This window comes from Boleophthalmus pectinirostris, unplaced genomic scaffold (genome assembly GCF_026225935.1).
Source record: "Boleophthalmus pectinirostris isolate CB_2022bp ecotype Guang Dong unplaced genomic scaffold, ASM2622593v1 HiC_scaffold_4, whole genome shotgun sequence".
In the NCBI taxonomy this organism is placed as follows: domain Eukaryota; kingdom Metazoa; phylum Chordata; class Actinopteri; order Gobiiformes; family Gobiidae; genus Boleophthalmus; species Boleophthalmus pectinirostris.
This window is the reverse complement of record NW_026571353.1, coordinates 24,935,785-24,960,533: the sequence shown is the minus strand read 5'-3', so window position 1 is coordinate 24,960,533 and position 24,749 is coordinate 24,935,785. Positions and strand designations below refer to the sequence as shown.

The 24,749-nt window shown below is 38.3% G+C and overlaps 2 protein-coding genes across 3 annotated transcripts in view; one reads left to right on the top strand and one right to left on the bottom strand.

Annotated features, from left to right (window-relative positions):
• LOC110172088 (metal transporter CNNM4) overlaps positions 1–10,252 on the bottom strand; it is a 50,380-nt gene extending 40,128 nt beyond the window's left edge. The window contains exon 1 of the mRNA XM_055161403.1: positions 8,816–10,252. Within this exon, the coding sequence (XP_055017378.1) occupies positions 8,816–10,226 (1,411 nt within the window). The 5' untranslated portion in view covers positions 10,227–10,252. The remainder of the gene's footprint in view (positions 1–8,815) is intronic.
• A 2,164-nt stretch (positions 10,253–12,416) lies between these two features.
• LOC110172084 (betaine--homocysteine S-methyltransferase 1-like) lies at positions 12,417–24,374 on the top strand. Of its 2 annotated transcripts, none has more exons than XM_055161597.1 (8): positions 12,417–12,544; positions 16,761–16,893; positions 17,560–17,672; positions 18,723–18,914; positions 19,148–19,295; positions 20,366–20,548; positions 22,106–22,334; positions 23,996–24,374. In XM_055161597.1, exons 3-8 carry the CDS (start codon positions 17,604–17,606, stop codon positions 24,183–24,185), a joined length of 1,011 nt encoding a protein of 336 aa, XP_055017572.1. In that variant the 5' UTR covers positions 12,417–12,544; positions 16,761–16,893; positions 17,560–17,603; the 3' UTR covers positions 24,186–24,374. The 2 variants fall into 2 exon arrangements, with proteins under 2 accessions (XP_055017572.1, XP_020793562.2); XM_020937903.2 differs by lacking the exon at positions 12,417–12,544 and adding an exon at positions 15,971–16,070.
• The last annotated feature ends 375 nt before the right edge of the window (positions 24,375–24,749 follow it).

Below are 24,749 nucleotides of genomic sequence, written 5' to 3'. Positions count from 1 at the left end.
TCCCTGCTGCTTTATACAAAACATGTCCCATAAAACCATTTTAAACTTCAGTATAAACATCTATTTTACTATCCATTTTACTCTCAACTTGTTTCAAACTTTGATACTACACTGAAAGGATCTATTCTCCATTTTGATTTTACCACAATGTTAAAATACTGTAGGCTAATTTTCAACACAACATATTAATAGTTTCTTCAGTATTATAATGTGGACTTGGATTAGTTCTTTTACAGATAAAGATAATTCAAAAAACATTATTTTCTTATTTGTGTGATTATTTTCAGTATTGATACTTCAAATGACTAAATGTTTTGAGGTACTGATTTTCTGAATGACCCTAAAACCAAAAACTTCTCTACTTTACAGGTTTTTCTATGGTCAGTTTTTTATGTAACGTGTCTTTAAAGATTCTATATTACACAAAAGTGACTCTTGTGAGCTTTTAGCCATATTAGACTGTTGTTGCCTCATCAAAATCATACCTGGAGTCGTGTTTTGTTTAATTCACACGTCTGAGTGACTAATAAGCCTTTATTATAAGTCTGTCTACATCTCCAAATCTCAAAATTCTCTGTTTTGCTCTAGTCATGAAGCGGTAGTTTTCAAGTTAACAGGTCCTTCTACCTTTTGTTTAGTTCAGTATTTCCTCATGACATCACAAGGGGGAACAGAGAGAAGAACTCAGCCTAAATATGCAGGATTTATTTGTTAAACATGTGTGAATGAAACAAAACACAACTCCAAGTATGTTTTTACGTGTTATTTATATCCCTAACTCTAATTTATAACATAGCAGGTTATCTAGTCATATCTAAATGGCAGATACTAGACACAAAACACACAAAGGAGTGGAGATTCAAGTTTGTCCTGTATGTCTCTTATCACGCTAATGGCTAATGTTTCACTCATAGCCATAAAGTCTTCTGAATAGACATTGTACGTATGGATAAAAGCAGGTTTACATACAGGCCCATTGTAAAGGTTACATGACAAATTAGTGTGTTATTGCTCTTAGAGGGAGTGGCCATTGTAAAGAGGTGTGTTCAAGTCAATTTGAGTTCAGTCTGTCACAAAGAATAATAGCGTAAGATAGGGAAAAATAAAGGTAAGGAATACATTATAAAGATTGCTTCACATTACTTTTAGAAGCTGAAGTGAAATATGAACTATAAGCAAAGGTGAATGACGGCAAAGGTTCATGTGCACTCACAAAGTGCTCGTTAATTTGAAGCTCACATGCGAAAAAGAGATGAAGATTTTTGTCACTATCTATTAAAGGTACATTGTGTAACTTTTCTGGTGGAGGGTCTGTCACCAGCTTTTCTCCATGGAGATATTGCCTGGAATGTTTCACAGTATGGCATTACACTTATTTATCTCTAGGGAGACAAAAGCTGAGCCTGATTCATCCATTCATTCCTCACAGGATTAGAATTCGTTTGCTTGACGGTAGGCGGACACTTATTACTTATTTAACCAATTGCTGCTATTTGGTCATGACATATGTAATGTACCGCTAACAGGGCTAACTAGTACATTAAGTTTTTCCCAAATCCCGTAGGAAGAAGGGCAATAACGTCTTTCACCTTGATAAAATTCACCAAACACTCTCTGCCCGAATTCGCACTTCCAGGGTTCTTGAAAACCGTCTGGTGTATTTCGATTCCTGACCTAGTCACTGGAGAGAAATGAAACTGAGTGGAGGCACTAGGTGGCGCCAGCCTGGCTAACAATAGCTGACACCACAGGGCCAAATTATATGTCAGATCTGTGGAGAGGCAAACCCAGTCACAGTAAGTTTTGAAAGGTCAGAGAAAACACATGTTAATGAGTAAATAGATAAAACACAATTGGGGCAGTTAAAACTTAAACATAACCCTTGCAACTGGTTCAAAATTGCATAGAAGTCCTAAATATTTAGTACAATGCCAAAAAAATCTGGGTAGATAAAACAACATATTTCTAGAACATTTTAGAATAAATTATTGACAATTAATGAATACTTATTCTACTGTCTATGTGTGTGTATGTGCATGCAGCGTGTTTGTTTGTTTGTGTGTGTGTGTGTGTGTGTGTGAAGCCTTCGATTTTTAGGTCATTTGGAATTCAATGTAAATCATACACTAAATTCAAGCTAAAGACATTTACAGTGTGCAATAAACTGTTTATAGATTTTGGAGATCTAAGATAGCAGACAATAGCTGGCAAACCGCAGAACATTTAATCCAATGTCAGTTATGAGATAAACAGTGTGTCCCTGATAAAGTGAGTGGACAGTGTAGACAGACATGACAATCACCAACAACACTGAAGGCAGGTCACTGAAGTTCAACAAGAGAAGAAAAATCCAAGAAAGTTTGGCTTTAGTCAACCAAATGACTCAAGTCCAGTTTCTCAAGTTTTCAGTAATGTTTGACTAAAATGTGACAATATCTGGAGGAATGAAGGGTTATGGAGCTCAACTGTGGGCGGGTGATAGACTGTCTGTGAAAAAGTAATAAAAGTTTGAAATCTGGATGGAAACTAATGAGTGACAGAGATATTTCTGATAATTAAATGACATATAAAACTTGAAGGTGCTCTGTGTAACTTTTCTGGGCCACTTGCTTGCATGGAGAACTTATTGCATTCATTAAAATGTTCCATTGAACTAGTCAATCTCCATGGAGACAAGAAGGTGATGCTACCTGGTCAGGTTACATGCCATAGGACACCCACAAAGAAAATGCACTTTTGAGTAATTAAGCTTAATGCCATGGAGTGGGCCATTTGAAGTAAAGTAATAACATCTCCATGGAGACAAGCAGCTTGATCTTGAGCAAACTTTTACTAAGGATTAGGAAAGCCCCTCCTCAAGTATATTCTCACTCATCTGAACTGGGAATCAAACCAGGGACATTCTTGATGTGGGGTATGTGCACTAACCACTCTGCCTCTGTCTCATCCACTCTTGTTTCCATGGTCTGAGCTGGTCTGGAGATTGACATGTGACAGTGCACCCTTCATGCTTCATTGGTGTCTGTGTGGTTTGGCAATTACACCTGGTGCTTGCACTGAGGGACCAGAATCAAGATTTGGCTGGAGGCAAAAATACTTTCTTTCTCTCTAGCAATTTTCCTTTGTTATTAACTGCTATTAAAATGTTATTAATTAACTTAAGGTTAGTGTGTTAGTCAATTGGTAACACTTCCTTCAGCTCAATAATTCATTAGTCACAAGTAAATTCCTCTTAGATGCGCATTAATTTATTCATTTGTTTATTACTTCTACAACTGATTGTGATACCAGTCAACTACATAATGATCTAATGAAGATAGAGTTTATTCATATTATTTCATCTTTAGACAATTGAATTTATTACATTTGTGACAAAGATTAAAGACAGACCAAACTAAACTACAACAGCTAAATTGCAATGACCTTCCAGCTCTAAACTCGCAACTGAATCTAAATCACAATTTGTGTTGGTGCAATTATCAAATCACAACCTAATTTTATTATTCAGATTTAGATAATTAAAGAATGTCTTGAGCAAACTGTGCAAAGAACAAAATATCCCATCTTTTACAGAAGGATCTACCTCTACAAACATGTTCTGAAATACATGGAATTCATATTACAGTTCTCTCAAATGTTAATCCTCCTGTTCTTTAATAATAATTTAATTATAAGACTTAATATCCTGCTTTTCAAGATACTCAAAGATGCTTACATGAAGAGACAAAGACAAAAACAGAAGAAACAAAAAAGTTAATGAAAATTGGTTTGGTGGAAATGGTTTTACTCCAAGTCCAACCACAAAACTTGTCAGAAACTTGTAATTACATTATTTTCCAAAATTGAGCAGCCCTAAAAGTTATTATCACATATAAACTGAAATATCTTGGAGTGCCCAGTATGATACCTGTGTGTATTCAGTTACCTCATGAACAACCTTCTTTCACAGCGCAGGGCATCATTAAACATTCATAGCATCTGATAAGATCATTTAAAGGTCGCAGTTTTAAATGAGGAGAATGGCACCTCCATTGCACTTTATGCAACAGCCTGCCTCCTACACAGTCCAGTAAATGTCAACAGTTCAGTGGGCTCTCATGCTCCACAAACACACCGCCGCTGCTGGATGCTGTCGCCATGGAAACGGATGCCAGGCAGCAAGAGAGTGGAACTTCAGAGGTGAGAGAGGAGATAGGAGAGAGGAGGTAGGAGGTAGGGAGCAAGTGGCAAGCCAGAGGAATCAAAACTGTTACCAAGGGGATGCAAGGCCGTACCGTGGAGACTGATTATGATAACAATATTTTAATGAATACATAACTTCACCTTAATAGTGCGTTATATAACTTTTCTGGTAGAGGGACAGACTGTCTGATGTTAAAGCTTTTCCTGGAATGTTACACAGTATTTCATTTCTCTCCAGCGACTAGGTCAGGAATCGGAATACACTAGACAGTTTGCAAGAACCCTGGAAGTTGTAGACCACACACCGGCCAATCAGCAAAGAGCTGTGAAGCCATGACGTCAAACTCAAGTGCCTGTCTGGGTCCCTTTTGTGGTACAGCACAACAGTAAAGTGCTTTAGATGGAGGTAGACGAAGCTATACATTCTGTGTTGGCAACGATTCCCGAGATTGAGGATTTAAAGGAGGAACAAAGAGAAAGTTTGGTGGATTATATCAAGGGGAATGAAGTTATTGCCCTTCTTCCTGCGGGATTTGATGCATTACAAACGTCACGACCAAATAGCAGCGATTGGAAGTACCCGCCTACCATCGAGTGAATGAATCCTAATACTGTGAGGTCAGACAGTTTCAACGAAGTGAAACCGGCTGATGAATCAGGCTACCACGGAATAGGTTTAAACTTATTTGTCTTGCATTAATTCAATTGTAATTGTTTCTATTAACATTGGGGGATATAAGCTAGTTCGAAAGCGTGTGCCTTTAATTAGGGGTGTGCAAAAATACTGATATATCGTATCGTTTAATGTGATGATACAGTATCGATATCGTGGGCTGCTGTATCGATATATCGCCAAGAGTATTTTTTGGTATATTTTACTAAATTATTTTGTTACAGCGCTACAGCTGTGCTTGTTTAGAGGAAGGAAACTCATTTATGCAGTATATCAGACATTTTCACTGTTTTGATGAGTAAAATTGGTGTGTTTCATATTCACTTTGCACAAGAAGTGGTTTAACAAAGACTTTTAGTGTCACAGCTGTGATTTAGCAATTATTTTTATTGAACCATAAATGATTTGAAATATACTGTATCAAATTGAAAGTGGACTGTATCGAGGTATGTATCGTATTGGGAAGTTCTTAATGATACACAGCCCTACCCTTAACAATTCAAACACTGAAATTACAGCAATGTGCCAAGTTAATTAATACAAAACTTAATAAACACCTGCCATATGAACTTTAAAGGTGCACTGTGCTTTTCTAGTGGAGGGTCCTGTTAGCCTTTGATTATTCCACAGCATGGAAATAAACTTCATATAAGCATGGAAATAAACTTCGTATAAAAGTAAAAGTAGCAAATGAAACAGAAAATGAAGACCAAAGTTCTTGTAGAGGTGCAAAGGCAAGGAACAGCAAAATAAAAGTGAAAAAATACATAGCACACTCAGATGGCCCATGTCCCAAAGCTTTTTTATATTTAAGTGACATTTTGGCAAAAAAAGCCTTTGTCAACTTTGGACCACAGTACATAAAAGTCAAAGTACACACTGGTACACATCCTAGCCATTTTGAATCATGTATATCTAATCTTATGAAAAATCTTAAGGGTTATGGATAAATTATTCAATATCACTGTTCTGGAAATCAAGAGCTGGAATGTACTGTACTACAAATATGACAGCTACTTTTGTGCAGTGCGGATGCCGAATACTGCAGTGCCAAATGTTTTTAAATGTGCCAACAATTACTACAGTTATTATCTGCAGAGCTGTAACTTGGCTATATTCCCATCTAATACTGAGCACTTCCCCTATCATCTTTATTTACAACTACAACTTGTGAGTCATGAGTTACTGAAGAATACAGTGCTGCTTTTACACATTTCAAATCCAAACTCAAAACTCAAATACATTTTAGCTTTGCCTATTCACTCCTCCATACAATGAGGTCATAGTTGAAAATGCCTTTTAATATTATGCTTTTAATGGTATTTGTAAAATCCCTATACTTTAAAATGGAGCTGGAGTATTCTATGGTAAAAATTGCTGTTACACCGTCAGATTGCAGACTTGTTGACCTAGTTTATGTTTAATATCTCTTTAATTAATGGCCCTATTCACATGAAACTAAAACTGGCTCAAAGTTAAACATCTCTGTTAGCATAAAAAACATTGTAAAATATTTTTTCTCAATAGCCACAGAACGTGTTGCAACTCCAAATATGTGATTGTTGTCATTCTATTATTGCAGGTTTGTGGACCCAATCCTTAACAAATAATAATGACATTTGTGGATTTCTATTTTGGATATTTCTTTCAAAAACACTACCATAGAGTTATATAAGCCGTTGACTACCATCTGCGAGCCAGCCTATTGTGAATGTTAAAGCTCTGTCTGTACACGTTAACTGCTGTAAGTATCTTCAGTTAATAAATAAACTGCATTATTATTTTTTCTTGCTTTGACAGAGAGAGAGAGAGAGGCCGCCCCTGTTTACTCACGGCACTCAGCATGCTCCTCTACTGTCTGTGACCTTGTGATGAGATGCCTGAGAAAAGGAAAATATCTCCCTGCAGGGGACGGCTCCAGAGAGCGTTTGCAAGAGAGAAAGTAAAAGAGGTCAATGGAGTAGTGTGTTAAACAGTCACAAAGAACACCACAAGGGGCTAAGAAATGCAGCAAAAGTTCAGTGAGCTAGCAAATATAATGTAGACTGTAGATTTTTTACACCAAGATGTACAAAAATGTATTTATGCTTATATTATTCATATTTATACAGACATCACGCTGGAGGTGTTCTACATGTATGTGCACACATTAGTACACATCCAAAAAGGTTTTAAGATAGTCTGAAAACTCAAGAAAAAATACAAAACTGATTTAAACAACACCAACAGCCTGTGATCAATATGAGCGTTCAGGGTCCTGTTTAAGTGTCAGTAAGAGACAGTGACTGACTGAAAAACAAACGCTTTCTAGCTTCTGAGCGTAATGTTATTAGAGAGAGACTTGTTTAACAGCACAAATCAGCTCACCTGTTCCAACTAAGTCAGTTCTTTACGGTCAGATTACATTAAAATAAAGATCAGATTAAAGTCTAACAAAGCGTCAGACAGAGCAACAAAGTCTCAGACAGAGCATACTTACAGCTAGCATCACACCCCCAGGAAATGTTCATGACCTCAGCTGCAAAGTATCTACTGGATGCTATAAAGAGATCATATATATTTTAAAACTGTATAAAAAGGACGATTGCCAGCAAAAACAACTCAATACTGGGTCTTAATCTAGGTAGGGGTGAGAGACGATCTTGTACCAAAAGATCTTGCAAGATAAAACTGCAACAAATTGTGCACACAAGTGAAAAATGAGCTTCTGATATTTTTTAACCTCTTATGTTTACATTTGTCTTACATTTGACAAAAAAAAAAATCTAATCTAATCTAAAGAAATCAGAACTTGTAAGGCCAAAATTGTGAACTCAAACACACAATGTATTCATTAATTTAATTTTTTGTTTTATTTTATTCATGAATTATGCGTAACTCTTGTCTCATTCTGCCCCATGCCCAGGTCATAGTCTCAACTTTAGTGCAATTCATGTACACGTCGTATTGACTAGATTACCTCATGAGTCACCTAAAGCGATCTGTTTCCTCACACCTCGCTGTGATTGATTTACTCCTCTGGTCCTCAGTCAGAGCAGAGGCTGGCCAATGCAAATCAGGGAAAAGTAGCTAAACCTCAAATCACTGAATATGATCTAGTTGAATATCTTTGCAATACAAGGGGAGATATAAATAATAGAGATGTAATAATAACCGAAAAATCGTGATATCGTATTGTCAAAAGTTTCACAACAATACCATGGGGAGCCACAGTATATCGAATCACAAGTTCCTTTGCTTCAATGCATTCTTTTACAGCTGCAATAGCTAATAAACATCAGAATCTACATATCCCATGATTCATTTCAGCACAGATAACATGAAGTAATATGGTTTTTACTTGAATTCTTGAGATTATGACAGCAATAATTCACACCAAATTCTTCTCGGGGTATTTTAAAAGCAAAAAAAAGCTTCCTATCTGCAATTATATTGGCCTCTCCAAAATATTGTGATAATATTGGACCGAGAGATAATCCCTAATATATAATGATTACATTTTTTACCACTCATAGACTGTAAAAAGAAGTGGACTAAAGGACTGTGGCATTACCCATAGCATTCGGTTCCAGTCAAATGAAGCTCATGAGGCTTGCAGTTATGGGGCGAATTTGGAGCAGAGTTCCATATTAGAAGTAGCGACTGATTTATGGACAAAAAAGCTAAAAAATAAAATAAAATGCCTGGACCATGTAGAACTGGTTGATTTGAACATCTTAAGACCAAAATAAGAACTCTGACAGCAGCTGTTAAGTTTTTTAGGACAAAGTAAATTGGAGCCAGACTCGATGGAGCCGAAGACGAACCCATGCTCACTTCCAATTGGAAAGTGACAACAAGCAGGTTTCCTATGTGCATTTATGTAATCTGTGATGTCAACCCCACCATGTAAGATCAATAAAGCATCTACAGCTGAATTAAAATATCTATGAGAGCTCTTAAATGAATAACTGCACCCACCTTTCTTGAATTCCTCCAACATGGAGTCCAGCTTCGTATCGTGGAACACAAAATGCACCGGGTGGTTGTAGAACTTGGTGATGGTCTTGAGAGTGGTACCATCATCCGGATCGACGAAGGCCAAATCTTTGACAAGCAAGATGTCCACTATATTTGATCGTTCATCTTCGTAGACAGGTATCCTCGTGTATCCACTTTCCATAATTTCCGACATGGTGTTAAAGTCTAAAACGGCCCCACTATGAATCATAAAACAGTTACTAAGAGGAGTCATCACATCCTCTACAGTTTTGGTCCTTAGTTCTAAAGCTCCTTGGATCATGTTTAGTTCCTCTTTTACTAGATCATTATAGGGCTCTGTCACTTTGAGCATCTCCACCAACTTCTCTCTATTGTAAACCGTGCCAATTTCTTGCCCCAAAACGCAGTCTAAAAGCTTACTTATAGGCCATGACAGCGGGAAAGTCAATAGCATGAAAAACTTGGTGAGGAGGATAGTGTTGGCACCTACAGCTAAACCATGACGGGAGCACAGAGCTTGGGGGACAATTTCTCCAAAGATGACAATCCCAACAGTAGATGCGACCACTGCCCCTAAACCTGAGCCAATAAGGTCGTCAAGAAGTATAGTGAGAGTAGTGTTGACCAGGACATTTCCGAGAAGAAGGGAACACAGTAAGTAGTTACCCTTCCTACGAATTGGCTCAATTTTGCGTGCGTATTTCTTCTCCTTCTCTGTACCACAACTTTGCACTATGCGAAGTTCCATGGGGTCCAACGCCATCAGTCCAAGGTTAAGACCACTGAACAACCCAGACAGAACCAAGAGGCAGGAGATCAGTATAACCTGTACCCACATGGGAAGTAGTGACTTTTTCTCCTCCACCACGCGCAGTCTTCCATCATTTTCATCCAAAAGCCGCCACTTGTCATCTTCCAAGCTGTCCCGTACGCACAATCCGAAAACTTTTACCACCTCGCTCTTACGAAGTTGTTTGACCCGGACACTGACCACTCCGGCAGTGTTATGATTGGAAACATTCATGCCTTTACGCACAATCACGTCTATAGTAGGCTCCGGACAAGTCCTATTGAACTGCATGTCTATCGCCCCCAGATCGTCATCCTCTTTGTCGCTGGAGTAAAGTTCCGTAAACCTGATTAGACCCGAGCTGTTGGGGAGCAAGTGCAGCCCGTAGAACCTGCAGAGGATGTCACTGCCCTCGGTCACCTGGATCACCCCTTTTTCCGTGGTGCCCGCCGGGGTGTCGCTCCTCTCCAGGCGCATGCCGAGTATCCGCGGGGGGCTTCTCGTGTCCTGGCCCGCCACCTCAGTCCGGGTCCCCAGAAAAGCGCAGGTAAATAAGAATAAATTTAGCCTAAACCCTGGTCCACTCGAGTCTACCGCCATGTTTGTTTCGCTCACTGAGAACGGGGGAACTGACGTCACATACTCTTTCACTCTGGCCCCGCCCACCTCATTAGCATACTTCAAAAGAGCAGCCAATCAGAGGCGTGTGCGTCAGCTGCAAAACAAGACCGACCCCCCTTTGTTTGGACTTTTATCATAAGTATATTTTACTTTTTCTTTTGAGCACGTCAAACTGAGTTATAGCGTCAAGTTAGGTCATGAACTAAATATAAATGGCTTATCCAGTAAACAGTGGGATACAGGAAACTTAGACTAAGGCTTAGACAAACTTTATTGATCCACGAGGGAAATTATTTGGACACAGTAGCTCACTCATCACAATATAATATAATAAGAAAGAGCAAAACATATAAATGGTAATAGAAATTCTAAAGAGACAGCTGTCAAATAAGGCATATTTGTATAAAAGTTTATGTACAAGTCAAAATAAAATAGAAAGTAATCAAATATAAAATCTCAGCTTTATGCAAGAGGTCATAGGAAGACTGTGCAACAATGACATAGGGTTATCTGTTACATAAAGGTGAGTTGTTGTGCATCTACTTGTAAAACACTTGTGATAACGTGTTTGCAAAATAGCCCACATAAGACTTAAAATCTGTCAGTATGATTTGCTCTAATGAAAAAGAAGGAGACGCCACACAATCCTAATGCTGCTGATGTACAAGTTTCCCCAACAATCAGTAACACTTTGTTTGCTCCTGCTGCTGGTCAAGTATTACTAACAACAGGACGCCCTCTTGTGGACAAATGTGCACAGTGCAAGTAGAAGATGGAACTTTATGTCTTCAAGCCCCTTTTTTTTTTTTTGGCAAATTATGGCAGTGAACGAATTGTATCCTACTGAAGATAATCTGAAACTGTAATAATGTTTTTTTAGTTTTGTTTTGTTTTGTTTTTTTTAAATTAGTGACCAAAACTTAGTCAATGCGCGCCACGAGAACCACGTGCCCCGGTGTATACGAACAAACATCTCTGTATGTAAGTATGAAGCTTTTATTTATTTCCCTTATGGAGAAATCAAAGACAGCACTTCTGAATCGTGTTAATTCACTGAGTTTTAATGAACATTTTGAACAAACTTACTGGGTTGAGTGTAGTTTATATAATAATAGGTCTACGGTGTTAGCTCTATGTTACCACTTTTATTGTTTATGGTTAAAGTTAGGGCCATGGTGAGGGTAGAGGTCACAGTATTACTTTCTAAAATATCTCTTAAATAGAATTATATATATATATGTATAACGTGAGATTGACAGGCGGATCGGTGCAGCTTCGGCAGTGATGCGGTCGCTGTATCGGACCGTTGTGGTGAAGAGGGAGCTGAGTCGAAAGGCGAAGCTCTCGATTTACCGGTCAGTCTTCGTTCCTACTCTCACCTATGGTCATGAGCTCTGGGTAGTGACCGAAAGGACGAGATCGCGGATACAAGCGCTCGAAATGAGTTTCCTCCGCAGGGTGGCTGGGCGCTCCCTTAGAGATAGGGTGAGGAGCTCAGTCACACGGAGGAGAGCTCGGAGTAGAGCCGCTGCTCCTCCACGTCGAGAGGAGCCAGTTGAGGTGGCTCGGGCATCTGTTCCGGATGCCTCCTGGGCGCCTCCCTCGGGAGGTGTTCCGGGCATGTCCCGCCGGGAGGAGGCCCCGGGGAAGACCCAGGACACGCTGGAGGGACTATGTCTCTCGGCTGGCCTGGGAACGCCTCGGGGTCCCCCCGGAGGATCTGGAGGACGTGTCTGGGGTGAAGGAAGTCTGGGAGTCCCTGCTTAGGCTGCTCCCCCGCGACCCGGCCCCGGATAAGCGGACGAAAATGGATGGATGGATGGATATATATATATATATATATATATATATATATATAATATATAATATATATATATATATATATATTATATATATATATATATATTTATTATTTATATTTATTTATTTTTTATTTATTTTATTTTTTAATGGGGCTGTGGGTACATAGGTACGCTCCAGTAATGCCCATGAGTGATAGACAGGTTTTTCGTGTCTAGCTCTTTTACAGAATGACTTTCACTGCATTTTATTTACTCGAATTGAGTACAGCACGACAGGATAGATAACGGCAACTTTTGAAGAAATACTAGGTCAAAGAACATATACTCAATAAACCGAGTAACCTTTCTTCTCTGCATTATGTTTCAGTGGCCTACACCAGTGCAAGAAGACAGGCATGAGTAGCACATGTTGACTCCACACTGAGCTGTGATTGGACCGTGGAAAGGGGTGGAGATAAACTAACAGGAGGAGACACAGAAAAGCTTTAAGAGCTGGTGAGTTTGGCCCTAAAGATAGATTTGCTGTGGACTAGCTTGGATTAAAATACCAATGTTGAATCTTTGGTCAAAAGCCCGTGAAAGCATGTGATGTCTCTGAAGCAACAGTGTATTTTATTGGTGTTTGAACTGTCAATAGTTAACCATATCTTTATCAGTGTCAGCCCAGGTCGTTCACGTTACAAATGCGGTCCCCCCAAAGATAATGTGGTTAGCAGTTTGCAAACGTGCAGCGCCTCTCATCTCCTCCTTTTCTCCTTTTATAACGACAAATCTGGCCTTTTCCCAGCCCTCTTCACTTAGAGCAGGAGTGTCAAACTCATTTTGGTCCGGGGGCTGTATTGAACCGACTTTGATCCAAAGGGGCTGGATCAGAAAACTCATGTCATAAACCCCAAAAATAACAATAAGTTCAAATATTTGTGCAGAGAAACACAAATCTGTTACAAAACTCTTTTTTAATTGATAAACTCTTTTTTTTTTTTTTACTAAATATTATAATATTATGAAAAACCTGAAACTTTAAAAAAAATACAATTTCAACACAAAGTTTTAACATTAACTTGTATGCAAATAGGAATAAGTCAATTTTTCTTGGAAAATCCTGCACTCGGCTCCACTTTTCTCATTTTGGACATTTTGCTGATGAGGGTGTCACGGTCAACATTCAAAACGATCGTCCTTTAAGAGCGTTTGGAAAGAGACAAGTCTTCATTTGTGCTGCTCTGGTGGGAGGGGCCACGCACAGAGATGCTGGAGACGCTGCTGTGCTAAACAACACAGGAAATTACCAATATTTTAATAAGAAATATAATTAAAATATTTTAGTAGAAAATCAGCCGAGGGCCAGATTAAAGGTCTTGGAGGGCCGGATCTGGCCTTCGGGCCGTATGTTTGACACCTGTGACTTAGAGACAGTCAAAGGTGCTATACACTTAAAGATTAAAGCCATGTTAAAGCTCACCTCATCAAAAACCCGCTGAGTAATCCTGGTCTGCCTACATTTCCAAAGCTCAAAATGCTCTGTTCCACCCTGTGATATCAACGCTACCTTTTTGTCTTTTTCTTCAGTAGCCCTTGATAATTCCAGGGCTCAAATTTTCCAAGTGATTCCAGTGAAGGTGTATGGAGTTTAAAAACACAGTGGAGCCCAATCTGTTTCACCTCATGTTATCACAGTGTGAAACAGAGTGTTTTCTGTTGGAGAACTTAGAAGAACTTCAGTGCCACACCTATGGGCCGCCTCCTCCGCTCCCTTTAGTCCAGTCTTTCAGGACGTTTATAATGGCTCCAGCTGTAGCCTGTGTGAACTAGTTCTGGCTACAAATAGAAATATCAAACTCCTCGGCCTCTACACACAGTTGTACTCTGAAATCTGAAATAGCTAAAATGTCTCTGGTGAAATTTAATACTGAGTCCACAACATGTAAACAGAAGTCTTCAGTCAATTACGAGGTTGTAAGACTTAACCTGACTTCTGTTAGTTATCTGTGGCAGGAGCAAATAAACATGTATATGTGAAGGATTTAAAATAAAGAAAGAAATAAAGAATTGTGATTTTTGACCAATATTATCATAAAATGTGCAATTTATGTTTTAAATGCCGTGCACATTATAAACAACAACCATATAACTATTGTAATGTTGACAGTTGGGTGGACAGTGAAAACAGATGCTTGAAACTATGGAGATGTGATGTGGATTATATGGAATGTTCCACCGTATAGCATTAAACTTATCTTATATTTATGCATTTAGCAAAGCATCTACATGGAGGCAAGCAGTGACGGACCCTCCACCTGAAAAGTTAGTTTGGTCTGGTCGATTTTACAATAGTTATTCATTCATATTTTGGCCTTTTCTGAAATGCAACTACTCTTAGACTTTAACAATTAACAATTTATTTATTTATTTATTTATTTAGAGACAGAGACAGCGCACAGTTTTTACATTAACCTTAACAGGAGAAATGCATTGTACCAGGTTGTAGCACCAGTGCTAATTTCCACCTGTAGTCCCTGGGCAGGTTCATTGATTGATTGTATTTAACTGACCTTGGCTATCAACTGTTCTTTTTGGAGACCTATGTAGCATGTTTTAGGTTATACTTGTTTATAATGTGCATGGGATCCTAGTTTTAAAACATAAATTGGAGTAATGATATGTAGAAGAAATCCACAAATGCAACCAGTCTGCCTTAAAATGTGTGTTTCCTCATAGTTCATGTTGCATAAGTTATGTGTTTTCATGATGTCAAAAGGTCAAAGGTCAGGCTGGACAAAATGCAGTCACATTCCAGCTCATTCCAGTGGACACTTGTGGTCCATCTGTATGGGGTATGTGGGCTCTCCTTTACCACGCTGCCCTGAGTCAGCACTACACTGATACTTGAAACATAAGAGCTATTTCTGCCTATAGCGCTACACATAAACTATGGACATGTGGTCATAATGTTAATGTTAAAGGTGCACTGTGAAACTTTTCTGCTGGAGGGTCCACCATGTTTTTGTCTCTATGGAGATTACAGATTATTGTCTGTTTCCAAGGAGACAAGCAGTTGATGACACCAGGAGAAACAACGCCGCTCACTGTAAGGATTTAGATCTATTTGAAGAGATGCAAAATATATCAATTTAATGCAATACTGTCAAAGCAATAACATAACAAGTAGGTGGCAGACTCTCCACTTGAAATGTTACATAGTGCTGCTTTAACACTGGCTCAATAGTTAAATGAAACAGTTGGATTTTTCCAGATTGTCGTCTGGACTTTGGCTCTGTTGATAAACAGCACAGATCTGTCACCATCTCCCTTAAACTGGATAGACCCAGTCACCACAGAGCTCCACACGCTGCACCGAAGGTCAACACACCCACAGCACCCACCCAAAGACCTCCCAGTGTTTTGGACTGGGACAACGCTTCACCAGAAATACAGACAAGCCAGATACGGGACTGACCAAATAATGGCCCTGTTTGTATCCATGGAGATGTGTTGCCTAGAAGCCTCCAAAATGCAATGGTATCAAAGACAAGCTGGTGGGGGGCACTCCTCCAGAAAAGCTGCATAGTCCTCCTGTAACATTTGCAAGAGGAGTTTTGGGGTGTCTTTAAAAGTGCCCTAATTTATTTTTTTAAGTTTGGCTCTGTCTGTTATTACTGTCATCAAAAGCCCATGTAAACATGTATTTAGAAATTTACACAAAACTGAGGTGTGAGTTAATATTTTAACCAGTGACCCAATTTCCTGCAGCTCTAATATAATTATTAAACTGACAGGACTGAAAAAAACCTGTCCTTGTTTTACCTGAGCCCATGCCAGCCTTCAGTGTAGTGGACCAGACGAGTTACATAAAGCCAAAACAAATATGTATCTTAGATCTGGCACAGAATTTAAATCCACCCATTCTCCCACAGTGGTATAAAACAGTTCACACAGTCCTCCAGGTGCTGTCCAGGCCCAAAGACAGGTTCACTGTGACAAGTGCTGCAACTGAATATCAGAAGCAGAGATGCCAAAGAAGGTAAAACATGAAATTAATTATGGATTAGATTCGGATGGTCGGAACTGGTAATATGATCTGCCAGATACAGAATCACATGCACAAAGTATAGCATTTCTATGTCATGTAAAAGAAAGTGTTATCCATGCAGTTTGGACCTCTACAGATATGTTCTGAAATGCATTTGATTCTTTATTTCACTTTAGCTGTTCATATTTCAGTATTCTCTTCTCGCATATTTGCATTATATGTTTTCCAAAAATGTTGAAACTTACTATGAAGGCAGGTAGTTTATTGTAATATATTTTACTTTGAGCTTTAGACATATTTAGATGGACGTTATTACTTGAAAACATATGTTACATGTATTTAGTATTTTATCAAACTAGACAGTGCTTCAGTGTTTCGAGCAGTGTACTCTTTGGCAGTGATCACACATACACAAGCACCACATCAAAATCTGAAACTAAACCTGGACTGGACCAGGACTAAAACAGGGCCAAATCAGGACTAAACCTGGACTAGACCAGGACTAAACCAGGACCAAACTAGGACAAGTGTCAACAAGGCCCTAGTGGCAATTCAATCTTGAGAGAGTTTAGTATCTATCTAAAAATAGCAGTACTTAATGGAACAACTGAAAAATTATACATTTATATGTGTATTGCTATGTCTTATAATTTCATATGTGACTTTCTTCTCACTCACAAGGGTATCCTTGAGCGTCTGGATGCAGGCGAGGTGGTGATTGGAGATGGGGGCTTTGTGTTTGCTCTAGAGAAGAGGGGCTATGTGAAGGCCGGGCCCTGGACCCCCGAGGCCGCCGTCACTCACCCAGAAGCTGGTGAGTTACACTAAAGTCTGTTATAACCAAAGGGGTTTAATAATTAACTCTGGGTCCATTTAAGATATTCACTGTAATAGTATTTAAACGTATACTAGCTAACATTTCTCGTGAGGGGTTTCTCTTTTGCTGATTCAAAAAATATATTACTCAGCGAAGCAGTATAATTTTTTTGGAGAAAAGGAGGAACCGCACCCTACACCAGAAAAGTTACATATTGCACCTTTAACATGCTCCACTGTTTTGAACAATGCTGTTTTAAAATGTTGGACTGTACATTAATAATGTTGTCTAGTTTTGCTCTGGAGATGAGAGTAGAAATTTATTGTTATGACAGTAAAAACACATGGGATGATTTAATCTTTTATAAAGTACATTACTTATGATACATTAACCATTATAAATCTGGACCTAAATATTAAAATACTTAGATAATGAATTTTATGGGAAAAAAATGTTACATCCATTGATAATATTTAATGTGAAAGTTTTTTGTTTTTTTTTTTAACCTTATCTATGTCTTTTATTCATCAGGAGGGTCAGGGCGAAGTCCCCATATCAGCTGAATACATCTGTGTCTATAAAAAGTGTTGAAATAGTTCAACCCAGTGATTCAACACAGTGTCCAAATCATCAAATAATGATTTTTTTCTTTGTGTATTTTAGTGAGACAGTTGCACAGAGAGTTCCTCCGAGCTGGTGCCAATGTTATGCAAGCTTTCACTTTCTATGCCAGTGACGATAAACTGGAGAACAGGGGACAGGCCCTCAAAATCACAGTGAGTAACTGAGCCAATGAGTTATATTGAACATCAGGATTAGGTATTGAAGATTTCTACAAAGGCTGTGATGTGCAGAGGTGGGTAGTAGCCAACAATTGTACTCAGGTCAAAGTACTGTCACTTCAGTATAATATTATTGAAGTACAGATACAATATAATGGTCCAGCAAATTAATTTATGATAATTTGAGAAAGTACTACCCAAGTATAGTCATATCAGTCAATTTCTGAATGTAACTGATTTATAAATTTAAGTAACTGGAAGGAAAAAATTAAATATTGCACATACTCTGTTATTTTCAAAGCATCAACCACAAAACATAACTATATCCGAATACAAATGACTGAAAACTACTCGGAGAAAAAATATTTTATTAAAAAGTTCTACCCACCTCTGACACCCATAAAAAAAATATCACGGATCAAGATAAACATTCACTACAAAAACCAAAAACATTGTTAATCATTATCATAGCAGCTTATTGTTCATCTTATTTAGACTATGAGGACAAAATTAGACGATACTGAGGCATCATAGTTCACCTGTTTTCATTAAAAGGCCCATATCAAAAACCTGGAGTTGTGTTTTTTTTTTCACACACATTCATTCATTCATTCTAACACACAAACCCTGCATATTTCAGGTTCTGACTTCATTTCTCAAACACAAAACACCCTGTTGACCTTTTGATCTCATGTGGTAATACAGGAAGTGCTCCACTGTATTTTTAAAGTCCATACACCTTCACTAAAAGCATTTGGATGATTTCAGCCCCAGAATTATCCACTGAACCAAAGGTAAAATGGTAGATGTTAGGTTGAAAACTACCACTTCATGACATTACAAGGTAGAATAGAGCATTTTGAGCTTTGGGGATGTAGACAGCCCCAAAGACAGTAATTTAGGATTACTCAAATATGTGTGAATGCAACAAAACACAACTCCAGGTATGTTTTTGGTGAGGCAACAGCATTATAACATGGCTTACAGCTGACAAGAGTAAATTTTGCATAATATAGGACCTTTTTACTTGTTGCTTATTATCAGGGTGCACAAGTAAATGAAGCTGCGTGTGATCTGGCTCGTGAAGTGGCCAATGAGGGCGACGCGCTGGTTGCTGGTGGAGTGTCCCAGACCCCGTCCTACTTGAGCTGCAAAAGCGAGGCCGAAGTGAAAGCCATCTTCAAAAAACAAATGGACGTTTTCATCAAGAAGAATGTGGACTTCCTGATCGCTGAGGTACAGTTTGTGTCTTGACTTATAATCACTCAAATGTTAATGTTGATTTTAGTCATCAACTAGTTATTTGGTTTAATTAGTTTCTAAGTCTAGATTTTGGGGTTCCAGAAAAAGTACATAGTGTACCTTTAGTGACTTTTCCTCAGGATTAATAAATTATTTATCTATCTCTATCTGACCACCACATAGAAATCATTTTTAAAAGTGTTTTAATAGCTGGTTTGTCCTTGCAGTACTTTGAGCACGTGGAGGAGGCAGAGTGGGCGGTGCAGGTGCTGAAGACCAGTGGAAAACCTGTGGCTGCGACTCTGTGCATCGGACCCCAGGGTGACATGCACGGGGTCTCTCCTGGAGACTGCGCCGTTAGACTGGTCAAGGCTGGTATGGGACTTTTTATTTACTGAAACTGAATTGAACATATTTAGTTATTTGGGATAAAGTAAATACACACACACAAAAACACCCTACAGATGGATGTTGGGTCAAAGTTGTTTTCATGAGGATGTCAGTGCCTGTACTTACTGTGCCTCCATTAAATCCAAAGCGATCTTCCAAGTGACACATGGAGCAGCATGACAGTAGTTATTGACCAAACTGTTCACCTCTTCACTGAGGGCAGGGCTGTAATACTATTTGCATGGAGAAAAGCTTTTGATGAACCCTCCACCAGAAAAGTGACACAATCCATCTTTGAAATAGGCCTTTGTACGAGCACATGCAGAGGGTCTGTCCTGTACCTGGCTGCTGGGATATGTACCTGATTGTATTTAGGCTGATTTAAAGGGCCTATGTTATGTTTCTGACCTATGTTATAATGTTGTTTTTTCATCAAAAACATACCTGGAATTTATTTCATTTGCACAGGTTTACCACACAAATCCTGCATATTTAGGTTCTGCATATTTAGGTTCTCAATCTGAAAACACACTGTTCCACTTTGTCATGTCATGTGGTAATACAGGAAGAGCTCCATTGTGTTTTCAAACTCCATACACCTTCATTAGAATCGACTGTTCAGCCGTATCAGAACAAAAGGTAAAAGTATAGCTGTTAACTTGAAAACGACCACTACATGACATCACAAAGTGGAACAGCTTTTGAGATGTAAACAGACGAATGAACCAGGATTACTCAAACATGTGAATGAAACAAAACATAACTCCAGGTATGTTTTTGATGAGGTACTTACATTATAACATGGCTTAAAGCTCACAAGAGTAAATGTTGTCTAATATAGGACCTTTAAGCAGTGAAGTACTTAGTTATTTTATTTATTTTATTTTTTTTATTTATTTCATTCGTAAAGTATAAAAAGACACCAACAGTGTCACAACATCAAACATACAAGAAATGAATGAAAAGGAGCAGAAAGAAGAGAGTTAGTTAATCTCATAGGTTTGTTATTATTATTATTATGACATGAGTCTATAGACCTCTGTACTATTTTCCAGGTGCTAAGATTGTGGGAGTGAACTGCCACTTTGACCCCCTGACCTGTGTGAAGACTGTGAAGATGATGAAGGCTGCAGTGGAGAAGGCTGGACTCAAGGCTCACTTCATAGTGCAGCCTCTGGCCTACCACACCCCAGACTGTAACTGCCAAGGGTTCATCGATCTGCCTGAATTCCCCTTTGGTAAGACCCCTTTGTGATTTTATGATACTTTTGTCCAACTAATATCATACGATTACATCTATGTTCAGAGGGGATGATTCAAGGCTGTTGATATTTTGCAGTGACGTCATGCTGGGGGTGTTTTACATATATCTATATTGTGCAGTGTTGTACTTCCAACCAAGCCAGCTCTTTCTGGTCAGATTGTGCTAAAATAAAGATCAGATTAAAGTCTCAGACAGAGTGAGGCCTACAGTTAGCATCACACCACTAGGGAAAGTTGATGAAATCAGCTGCAAAGTATCATTATGTGTAACTCAGTTTCAACAAAACACTGTAACAGGTTCGCAACAGACTCAAATTTCACATCATAATTTCAGATGAAGGGCAGGGCCTGTAAAACTACTGACAATTCACTTTTTTTTAAGACACATCCAAATACATAATCCATCTTGCTGAACCAAATGATCTTTTTGTAAGGGATCCCAACTACAAATTGATAAACTTAATCTTGTGGCTGTCTTGAAGTCTTTTTAACAGACAGTAATAGGGGTGTGCAAAAACATTGAAATATTGAAATATCGATATATCGCATCGTTTAATGTGATGATACAGTACTGATATCATGGGCTGCTGTATCGATATATCACCAAGAGTATTTTTTTGTATATTTTACTAAATTATTTTGTTACAGCGCTACAGTTTTGTTGCTTGTTTAGACAAAGGAAACTCGTTTATGCAACACATTTGACATTTTCACTGTCTTGATGAGTAAAATGAGCGTGTTTCATATGAACTTTGCACAAGAAGTGGTTTAGTGTCACAGCCATGAGCCATTTAGCCTTTATTTTTTAATGAACCATATTAAATTGATTTGAAATATATCGTATTGAATCGAAAGTACACTGTATCAAGATATGTATCATATCATGGCCTATGTAGGTGAGGTGTGTATCGTATAGGCAACTTCTGAATGATACCCAGCCCTAGACAGCAATGTAGTATTTGTAGTTGAATATTGCCACATTTTTTACTTCTTTTTTGACAAAGAAAACACTGAACTTTCTGTCAGTTGTGATTTAATGTAATAGACCTAGCAGCTACATTTTGACAGTTAAATAGCAAATTTTCAGCAGTCCTAAATCTTAAAATATAGATATATACATGTTCATGTACTATATTCATCCCAACAGAGATATGGTCAGTTTAGATTAGAAGGTTATGATATCATGTTAAAAAGCCCAAATTACACTATTTTCTGATCTGTTATCTCATGAAAAACATACTTAGATTTGTGTTTTGTTTCATTCATACATGTTTAATACACAAACCTTGCATATTTTCCTTCTTCTCTCAAACAGAAAACATGCCACTTAATGACATCATAAGGTGGAACAGAGCATTTTGAGCTTTGGAGATGTAGGCAGACTAATAATACAGGATTACTCAAACATGTGAATGAAACAAAACACAAGTTCAGATATGTTTTTGATGAAGTAACAGTATAACATGGCTTAAAGCTCACAAGAGTCAATTTTGTGTAATATAGAACCTTTAACCTATTTTATCTTCTTTAAGCTCTTGAACCCAGAATCCTGACCCGCTGGGACATGCACCAATACGCCAGGGAGGCCTATAACGCCGGTATTCGCTACATTGGAGGCTGCTGTGGGTTTGAGCCCTACCACACCAGGGCGGTGGCCGAGGAGCTGGCACCAGAGAGGGGCTTCCTGCCTCAGGGGTCTGACAAACATGGACTCTGGGGCGCTGGTCTGGAGATGCACACCAAGCCATGGGTCAGAGCAAGGTGAGCAATATAGTGACAACTGAAATCATTAAAAAGATGTAGTGATGACCCAAAGACTGTGTTCAAACTAGAGCTAGTTTAAGGTTAAATATTCCAGTGGAAGCTTGTTGTTATGGTCCATTATTTTGAAGGGTCTATATTACGCTATTTTCTGATTTATGTTGTAATGTTGTTTCCTCATCAAAAACATACCTGGATTTGTGTTTTGTTTTATTCACACGTTTAACACATCCTGCATATTTAGACTGAGTTTTTCTCTCAAACAAAAAAGCACATTGTGTTTTTAGACTCCATACACCTTCACTAGGGTTATTTGGATAATTTCAACCCTGGAACTGCCCATTTCTACTGAACATAAAGCAAAAGGTGCCTGTTAAACTTGAAAACTACCGCTTCATTACATCACAAGGTGGAACAGAGCATTTTGAGCTTTGGAAATATAGACAAATTAAAGCTGCAGGGTTACTCAAACGTATGTGAATGAAACAAAACACAACTCTGGGTATGTTTTAGATGAGGTAACAACATTCAAACATGGCTACAAGGTCACAAGAGTCAATTTTGCCTAATATGGCACCTTTAAAGTATACATCTCAAAATATCTTTTTTACTCTTTATTATTTATTACTGTAATGCTGCTGTCTGTGTTAACTTTCCTAGCAAAAGGCATACTGCCTTTTATAGTGCAGATAGTAATACTAGTTATAGTTTTTAAAATTAGTTTATTAGTCAATGAATCATTGCAGCCCTAGTTCAAACTCTAATCCGGTCCTGATTTGATCCAAGTTTAGTTCTGGTCTACTCAAGATTTAGCTCCAGTTTTAGTCCCAATTCTAGACTAATGTGTACAGTGTGACCACAAACCTAAATCAAGTATCTTTATTTTTGCCTTTAAATGCACCTTTAGTCCTGATAATTAAATCATACATTACATGCCATTCCAGTGTGTTGTCCCAATACAGAATCAACAGACAGGATTGAATCAACTTTGACCTTTGCTGTTAAACCTAAATGAAACGAACCACAACAGTGCACTTAAGGCAGGAGATGATCAACTTTAATGTACAGCTGCTTAGGTTGACACACTCCGCTTTAACTTTAACTGGCTTAACCATCTGCTTTTTGTTTTTTACTTATTGAGGCACTGACATACATCCACTCAGCTATTCTCAAAAACACTTATCTGGTTTGTTTGGTGAGCTCTAGTACGAATCAATGAGTTTTAAAATGGTGATAAATTTAGACTTTTTGACCTATAGTGGTTAGATTTAGGGTACCCCGTTCTTATTTTTAGAAATGAGGAAATTTTGTACAAAAAGCTCTTTTAAAACATCATCTCAGTTGTAGCCAAGGGGTTTGTGAGAGCTAGGAACTAAAAAGCAAAACAAAACAAACAACAAATAAACTAATAATCGAGTAATGCAGCTTTAAGTGTTCAAGGCCAAATATTCTACACAGTATGTTTCAAATTGTCAAAAGTCCTCAAAATGTTATCCATAATGAGCCATAATGCATTAAAGACAGAAGATTTTAGAAAAACAACAAAATTATGAAAGTTTAGAACATCAAACACTACATAGTTTTGATCGTTATGATAAAAAAACACAAATATTACAACTCCACTTCCAGTTAAAAACAGGTCCTTGTTTTGTTATATCCAGGGCTCATAGGGATTACTGGGAGAAGCTCCGTCCTGCCTCGGGTCGCCCCCAGTGTCCTTCCCTGTCCACTCCCGAGGGCTGGGGCGTAACCAAGGGCAACCCTGAGCTACTGCAGCACCGAGAGGCGACCACTGCTGAGGAGATGCAACAAGTCCTGGACAGGCAGAAGAAAGTCAAATCTAGTGTGTAAAGATTAAATGTATAAAGCAATGAAACAAGAAAATATAACACAAGAAAACACCAAGAACCTTATTAGGTCAACTATCGAGCCAGGAGTCTTTTCTGGTTCAGTTGCAAAATCAAAAGCACTTGTTACAGCGAACTGGTAAATAATGTTACTGCAAAAAATAACCAAAATAAACCCGCAATCACCACTATACTTTGTCAATGTGTTTGTTTTTTTCTTTAAAGCTGCTCTATGTAATGTTTCTAGTGCTTGTCACTATGGAGATGTTATTGTTTTGCCTTGAATATTCCACAGTAGGGCATTAAATGTGTGTATCTACATGGACATAAGCCATGTTACAAGTCAAATCTATGGAGAGGTAATTCCGCTTACAGAAAGAATGCATTTTTTTTTAAGCTTTAAAAAACTCTGTCATTAAATACATACAAGCAATGTAGGTTTAAAGCCATACTGTGTGACAATCCAGGCAAAACAATAACTACAATTTCTACAGAGACAAGTAGGTAACAGACAAACACGGTGCAACTTTAACGCAAGTTTAATTTATTGAGTTAATTCCTTCAGATT

Bases quoted from the DNA above. Each gene is read 5' to 3' on its own strand.
- LOC110172084 (XM_020937903.2), top strand. The intron at 17,673-18,722 runs GTGAGTAACTGA...GCTTATTATCAG, and splicing joins GACAGGCCCTCAAAATCACA to GGTGCACAAGTAAATGAAGC. The intron at 18,915-19,147 runs GTACAGTTTGTG...TTGTCCTTGCAG, and splicing joins TGGACTTCCTGATCGCTGAG to TACTTTGAGCACGTGGAGGA.